The sequence below is a fragment of the Miniopterus natalensis genome, chromosome 19, assembly GCF_054644295.1.
Source record: "Miniopterus natalensis isolate mMinNat1 chromosome 19, mMinNat1.hap1, whole genome shotgun sequence".
NCBI lineage: Eukaryota > Metazoa > Chordata > Mammalia > Chiroptera > Miniopteridae > Miniopterus > Miniopterus natalensis.
The window spans coordinates 31008025-31016343 of NC_142099.1; the positions used below are offsets into that span (position 1 = coordinate 31008025).

Below are 8319 nucleotides of genomic sequence, written 5' to 3' on the forward strand. Positions count from 1 at the left end.
TCCCTCTCTCTGAAATCAATAAAGGTATATTTAAAAAAATAAATAAATAATAAAAAAAACAAACATTTTGTTGAGAATATGAATATGAGGGTTTTTTATTTTTATTTTATTTTTTTAATCATCACCCAAGGGCATGCTTAGAGGAAGGAGGAAGGGCAAGAGAGAGACACAAACATCGATGTGAGAGAGAAACATCAATCAGTTGCCTTCCGCCCGCTACATGACCAGGGGTCCAACCCACACCCCAGGCACGTGCCCCCAGGAGTGGAACCCACAGCCCTTTGGTGCACAGCATGGCATTTGACCAGCGGAGCCACTCCGGCGGCTAGATTTGCGTTTTTATCCTGACAAATGGAGCTGGTGCTTGTTAAACCTTCTATTCACCACTTCTCACTGTTGGGATTCCTGGAACTGTCAAAGTTATTTGATGGCTTCAGTTTCTGCTCAGGTTGTCATATCATAGTCTTCTGCTTCTTACCCCACTTTTTACACAAAAACACCATTTAGTGTCCCAGGCCGCGAAGGCTGGTGACAGTCCCCGTAGCATCCTGTTTCTTGGTTATAAGCATGACAGCTAACAGCATTACGGTGCTGGTAAAGTGATTGGGAGTCAGTAGGTTGGGAGTGTTGTCTTAGGGATTTTATTCTTGTAGACTTTTTAGCTGATTTTTACTAAAGATATTTTCTTCTCTTCCCTTCCCCAAATTGTTGTTTTTCTTCTCAGTGACGCCAAGTCCTGTGAAAGGCAAAGGGAAAGTGGGTCGCCCCACAGCGTCAAAGGTATCAAAGGAAAAGACTCCTTCTCCCAAAGAAGATGAGGAGCCCGAGAGCCCTCCAGAGAAGAAAGCCTCTGCCAGCCCTGCCCCTGAGAAGTCTGGGGATGAGGGGTCTGAAGATGACGCCCCATCTGGGGAGGATTAAAAGTGATGATGGTTTGGCAGAGATTTTATTTAAAAAAAAAAGGAAAAAAAATGGAAAAAAAGAAAAAAGGGGGGCAAAAAAAGAAAACCTACATAAGATAGAACATGGTTTTGGCTATGGCTTTGACTCGTGGGCTTTCAGTGCTTTTTTTTCCTTTTGTTGAAAATAACATTTTCTCTCTCTTTTTTTTAATTATTTTTTTTTATTAAGAAAACCTATGTATGTTTAATTTACCTTTTTGTCGATTGGTCTTTTCTTTGCCACCGCCCTCTCTTCCCTCCCTTCAATGAAAGCCGTGTCAAATTAATCACTGGATTGACTGCTTCATCTTTTTATTTTTAAAGGATGGTATACCACAGTTGTAAAGCAATAAGATTTGAGATGAACACTATGGAAATGTTGCTTTTTGCTAAACAGTAGCAAGTTGAGCAGTAATCAAAAAAACATAGAAGGGTTTTAGTTAAAAAGGATTGCTTCTTTCTCTACTTGGACTTTTAAAAAAATAAGTTGTCATCTAATACAAGTTTATTTCTTTCTTTGGGGGCAGGGCAGGTAGCGAATTACCTGACCTTGTTTGAGAGTGTGGGTTTTTGTTTTTTTTCATTTCATCATTTGTTATCTCAAAGAGATTCAGAGCCAGTGATCTTTTTATTCTATAATCTTTAAGGAATTTTAAAAAAAAGAGAAAAGAAAAAACAAGGACCGCCAAAACTTAAATCACGCTTAATTTCCTATTTTATTCTCTAATGGTTCATGTTTTAAAGTATATATGTGTCCTGTTTCCTGGATAAATTTTTACCAAGGGTAAAAAAAAAAACAACTTAAAATTTAAATGGCAAGATTGATATATCACAGTGGATTTCTTCTCAAACTGACAATGTTTAGGTTTTAAGCAAATAAACTACCGGTTAATGTGAAACTCATTCACAAAGACTTGAGATTTTTTTTTTTCCGTTATGAAAGCAGAGAATTGAAATTCTTCAATGCCATAAACTTGTATGCATTCAGATTCCATGAACTGTGCTCTGTTTTTATTTGGGGATAGAACATTTTCCTCATACACATCTCTTCCCATTTCTTCATAGAAGCATGGTATGAAGTGCATCTCGGCTTTCTGCTACTACGTAGGATGCCGCTGCACCCCTACCCCCAAAGCCTACCAGCCCTGCTGGAGGACATGATTTCTCCTGGCTCTGTCTTCACTTCACGTCTTGTGTTTGATGGGAGTGTGTTAAATGCTACTCCCACACATTCAGTTTGCTTTTTTCTTTTTACTGGTGCGCCTGCTTACTGCTCATGTTGCTTAAAATAGGAGTTTAAGGGGTTCAGCAGGGCTAGAAAGCATGCATTTAGGAGACCTACGTGCAGTTGATAGCAGACTTTACATGCCTTATGAAAGCAGTCAGGAGCTAGATCTGTACGTTGGATTCTCCACATCCTGATACCATGAGCTTCTGGGAGCAAGGGTTAGGGGCCTTAGTGTGCTAAGAAGTTGAAAAATTAGTGAAATTTAACCTCTGCCTTTTTATCTAGATTTGCTTCCTCAATATTTTACTTATGCAGTTTTCTTTCTTTTAATTACAGCATATTTTTCTCTCAGACAACATGGCTTTCTTGCAGATGTTCCTAAAACAAAAGGTTATTTAAGGAATATTTTTACTCTGATTATTAAGACACTTTAAGAAATATTCTTACTTTGTGATTTCAAAACAAACACACCCAGTGACAGAGTTGTTTCACTGTTGCACTATGTGTTAAAGAATGAATTTGAAGATTTTAGTACTTTGTCAAAAATGCAAAGCTTGAACATAAGTAGCAGTTGGATTGTTACCTAAAGATTATTCTGTTTGCTTTAGTGGGTTTGTTCAGGCATCCAATTTTAACAAGGTTTGTGTTCTTCTAGCAAGAGACCTATCAGTGTTTCCACCATGCACTTCTATTTTTAGGGGTTTATAACTTTGTCTTACATTCCTAGTAACATTGGGCTTTTCTTAGATTATGTTTTGTGAAAATTGGGGGTGGGGGGATCTTTTAAAACTTTAGCCTCAGTATTTTATGTAACACAGTCTAATATATTAATCTGCACTAACATCTCTGTGATATAGGCACATACTTTAGAGGTAATCCTGTCTTCTAAGTTCCTTGTGTGCATTTGGTTGGGCTTTTGTTTGTGATCCCTTTTTTAAAAATTAATTCATGAGATTGAAAGATGTATTATATATTTCTAATAGACTGGACAAAAGGATCTGTGTCCCCAGGTGAGAGACAGGCTCTGAATGACCTTTGTTTTCTCTACTTTTTATTGATTTAAAACACTCTAGTCTTCCCCTCAAATCATGCATGCAAATGGGAGGGTAGCTGTGGTGTCTCAACTGGAAACCGGTGCTCAATAGTCAGGCTTGATGGTGATGTCACGATGGGTTACAAGCTATAAGCTGATGGTGACTGGCCATTGGCACCACCCTTGACTAAATGCCCTCTCCCTCTGGCGTGCCTGTGGTGAGATGGCAATAGCATTCACGGTCTTGTTCTGCTGTGCTCAGGAAGTGGGACATTAACCTTGAAGGTGCTTGTTAGTGTTAACTGAATTCTCTGTTCTGTTAGGTTTACCTCTGAAACATGGATTTCGGCAGCTATGCTGACTGACACTACATTCTAGTTCTTAAGTTTTTTTTCTAGACTTCCCAACACACATACAACTTGACATGGGTAGTTTACACATTAAACTATTTGTGACTTGCTGCTGCTTTTAGCCCTCCCCACCTGATTGGAATCAATGGAGTAGACCTGAAGGAGACATTTTAATTTTAGTAATGGTAGATCCATCCTGCTTTCTAAAAACCTCCCTTTCATGTCTCCATTCCCCATTGAGTCCATAAAGGAAAGTTAATGGGTGTGTCCTTTAGGGAGGTAATGAGTGGAAATCTTTTTATCTCAAAGAATAGTAGTTGATTTCCTATGAAGGAGGATTGATACTGCTTTTTTTCCACAGAAACGGTTTGCCCCAGCTTGAATCCTCAATTCAATACTCATTCTGGTACTAGTTCAAGTAGCATCTTATAGGTAACTAATCAAGAGGAATTGGAGGTTATAATCCAGTAAAGTTTTTTACACTCTTGTGGATATATATATGGTCAGCTAAACTGAACTGAACACCTTTTTTTTTTTATCCAAGCATTTCTTTTTTATCCATGACCATTCAGGTAACAAGTGAATTTTAGAGTACTGGGTGGGGAAAGGGAAGAGTGCTTTTCTTTAAAGAAACCAGTTTAGAAGATGTTTGAGAGTGTTAGAAAGGCAAGAGCAGCAGTTCATAGCTGGAGCAACAGGGAAAGCTTTATAAAAAATCATGTGGCCATTGTCACTGTGGTAAAAAAGGGAGTTTGCGTGGTTCTTTCTGTGCCTGCCTCACCTATAGCTGCACTGGAAGCAGAAATGACCACCTCAGGAGTTGGGAAGGAAGAAGCCTGTGGGCTCTGGCACTCAGATACTGCAACAGACCGAGTAATGCGCATTTCCTGCCAAGGGGTAGGGAAAATCTAAAAGTCTGGTTGCTCTTGAGGTTAGAAAATTGTCCTGTTCTCTGTGCTTGGAGCTGGGTTTATTTGGAAAGGAGTTAGTTTATTTGAATATTGGGACATCAAGCTATCTATAGCCAAATTTCAATTTGCAACCCATTTTCCCTTTGTCTTGGAATAAACTTGATACAAAATAACTCTTGAATCCCCAGTCCCTCAGTTACACTTTTTTTCAAAGCCTAATTCACAAAATCCAGTGGTGCTGACTGTATATTAACCACTATTGGGAAAAGTCCCTTAAACCTGCCTGTTGCCATGCCAATGGAGTGACTGACCTGGTGACATCTGTGGGAGCATGCTTTGTGTGGCTGGTGGAATGCCACCATTGTGCATACACTTTGTACATCAGGGGTGAAGGGAGGGTTTTCTAGATTTATGGGGGGAGGGTAAAATTGGGTTGGTTTGTTTTTTTGGGTTTTTTTTTGGATGGGGAATGGGTATAGTACTTAGCTTATGCCCTAAATAACATGTATAAAAACCCCTGGAGTATCGTGTGGGTGTGTGTGTGAGTGTGTGTATATGTCTGGCAATTAAACCTTTGTCTTCTGGAAATTAGTGAATTCTTTTTTCCTCCAGAAGTATTTGTTACAAGATTTGTAAATAAGAGCTCTACTTAGTTTGTTTACCATGACCATGTTGCAGCAAACCTTAAATACCTAATTCCTGCAAGATTTAAGGAAAGACTTTAAGACTTGTCAGGTTAAGCAGCAGCCAAGTTCTCAGTAATTGTTTGCCTTGATTCATCTTTCAGACTTCGTTTTGCCAGCTCTAAAATTCCCAGTCTTCCTTCATTTTAGTCCTTAATCTTTTACGTTCTGAGCAGGAAGGGCAAAGAGGAACCTGCGTAAATGTATTTAATTGTAAGTCCATGGGCTGAGACCGGGGCAACCCTTTCTTAATACTGCAATGTTGCTAGATGTGTTATCAGACACCAGAGGGTTGGGCATTCTTGCAATACCTTAACAGTGCTGAATCTGTCTGCAGCGTGGTACTAAGGAAGTTAAAGTTTGAATGTAACCACTTTATTTAAAAGGTTTTTTTTTAATTTAAATGAAATGAGGTTGAAGTGAACATGATTTTGTTCGTGAATTATAGATGCAACATGCATTGGTAGACTTGTGTGATGGTCTTTTGTGATACTTAATTTTACATATCCCAGTCTCTGTATGTACCTGCATAGACAAAGAAAAAACAAACTCCTGCTTTCTTTTATGGAAGGGTTTCCAGGACTGCGCGTCTGCTCCTGAGCTCTGGTTTAAGTATGTGTATCCTTTGCTTGTATTTTGTATTAAAAATAAGAAAAGAACCCTTTATTGTTGAGCATGTTGGCATTGTCCCCTTTATTTTTTTTCTTTTTGGGACATGAAGCAAGTTATTCTTTTTCTGTATCTTTTTTCTTTTGTAAACTTTGTTTTGTTTAAAAATGGCTTTATAAAAGGGCTTTTATAACCCAGATTTGTGCTCTGTGTCCTTCTTGTAATACTTTCACACAAATACACTGACATAGAGCTGATCACCTTGGCCTGTCAGCTCCCAGTCCAGCCTGACTTTGGGAGGGAATCTGCTTCCTGAATGAACTCTTTAGGAGTTACAAGTGACCATCACTCTTGTCTCAAGTCAAAAGGAGAAATTAATACTTGGCTCATCAAGAGAGCACTGACTACTTACTGGGTGCATGAGCTCCTAGTTAGCATTTTCCCTCCTGTTCACATCCAAGGTTATGAAGTGTTGTGGAGGGCAAAAATCTTTCACCAGTCATAATTTAGGATAATGTTTATACTCATATTTGCATTCAGTTTTAAATAACCATAGGAGCTACATTATATTGCAATTTTAGAATTAAAGGCTACTTTGGTGGTGAACATGATAGAAGGTCCTGTTTAGAATGGGGCCGATATTGGAGCTCTTAGGGTTTTATTTTCAGCCTTGCCCCTTTTGTACATTCTTGCCTTGTCATGCAAATATTTAATTAACATGTAAACTAAGCTTGGCTTGAAATTAAATGCTTTTTGCATGCTCTTGTCCCTCAATGTCTAATTTCAAGATTATTTCTTAGAGTTATTTGTTCCAGGTCAAAATTGACTTTGGAAGAAAGTCAACCAGCCACTTTCTCATAATAATGTGGGTGTTTTATGATTAACATACCAGATTTCTGTTTCAGTACAATGCTGAAAAAATAAAATCTGGTTTAAAGGACTTCAGAACCCAGGGGACAAACAGTTTTGGTTTGGTAAAACACATTTGGAGCTCCCTCGACTCTTGCCTGTGAGCATTACTGTACAGTAATTTAAGACTGTAGCTGTGCCGTGCTTGGCAGTTCACAAAGTGCGTATTTACTTATCTCCTTCAGTTTTCCCAACAGCTGTGAGACTGGCTAGATGTTTGTTGTTCCTCCAGTTTTGTAGAAAATAAATTGGTTCAGGTAGGACGCTTTTTGATGTGGCTGGTATGGTACAAGGGTTTGAATCAGGTCGTACTGTGTGCTTGAAGTTGTCACAACTCCCGTTATCTTGTATAAATGGGTCGCTTAAACCTTCTTAAAACTTTTCAAGCATTTTGCTGCTGTTCTTTAGCATCTCTAAGTAACATGCTTGAACCAGTCCAATGACTTATATCAAAGACAATGGGGAAAAATTCTTTTCAGTGAGATATAAAAATTCTCATTAAATAAAATTTACTCAAAAATTCCTGTGGTCCCTAGATATGAAGATTCAACTTATTTAAAAGCTTTTCTTTTTTGATGTCTTAAGACAGTGACTATACAGGAAAATTAATACCAGTCAACTTTGATTATACAGCCCTGACCCTCCTCCAGCAGAGGGCAGTGTTCTCCATATACCTTACTAGTGAACCTGTTGCTCACCCCATCTCATTTTTAGATACCTTCCCCTGGGCTCAATGTCCACTGAGTCAGGGCACCCTGCTTGGGTTAGAGAGGTCCTGTGATCAGTGTGCCTGCTGAACATCCTAGTGTATGCAGCAGCAATATTTTCTGGATTTTAAGTGCAAAATAGGATCTCTTGGTTCATGTACATCTGTCCACTTATGTTCTTTTTACAACTCCCAAATCCTAAGTGGGTAACATCCCAAAATTACACATATGTTGAGATTTCAAAATGCAAGTGTAAATTCTCGCCCTAGTTTGACATAGCCCTCCAGCTCAAAAGCCTTGTGTCTTGCACAAGCAGCCCTGATACATGTCCGCATACTGTGAATACTGAGACTTGTTTTCAAGGTAACGTGGCAGCTTGTGTTCCTTTATCTTGATGGCATGCTTCCCTTTCCCTCCATTATCTTAACAGAGTGGACAGGTACCCATTTGACATGCTTTGGCTGGGCCACCACCAGGGGAAATCATTACTTGCGGCTGTGCCCCGTGTTTGAATATTAAAGCCCTGGACAAATATTGTGAAATAAATGCTGTGTTAATCCTGGGATCAGAGAGTGAGAGGGTGCAGCCAGAGTTTCCATCCTAGTAAAGCAAATAATTACTTAAAAATATGATAACATAAATTGTTGGAAGGAATAGTTTGCTTTGATTTAGGTCTAAGCTGGCACCCAGAAATGAGTTTAAAATGTATGTTTAAATGTATGTTTAAAAATGTATGGAATAAGTAGATCAAAGAAGATTACACACACACAAACATATAAACTATTATTGGTAATGTTTTAGGTATTAAGTGGAATATATATGTGTCTGCACACACACACACACACACACACACATGCACATCCTTTTATTAGAATGTCTGAGGCCACATCCTTGGCTAACATTGGATGTAATGTGTCCAGTACATACACGTTTCCACCGTGGGTAGGA

At 38.8% G+C, this 8319-nt stretch overlaps 1 protein-coding gene across 2 annotated transcripts in view; it reads left to right on the forward strand.

Moving 5' to 3' along the window:
* The window catches only part of NUCKS1 (nuclear casein kinase and cyclin dependent kinase substrate 1), a 32062-nt gene extending 26110 nt beyond the window's left edge, over positions 1-5952 (forward strand). For both annotated transcript variants that reach the window (XM_087827950.1, XM_087827951.1), the window contains exon 7: positions 725-5952. In XM_087827950.1, coding sequence (XP_087684076.1) covers positions 725-921 — 197 coding nt within the window. In that variant the 3' untranslated portion in view covers positions 922-5952. The remainder of the gene's footprint in view (positions 1-724) is intronic.
* Positions 5953-8319: the final 2367 nt, after the last annotated feature.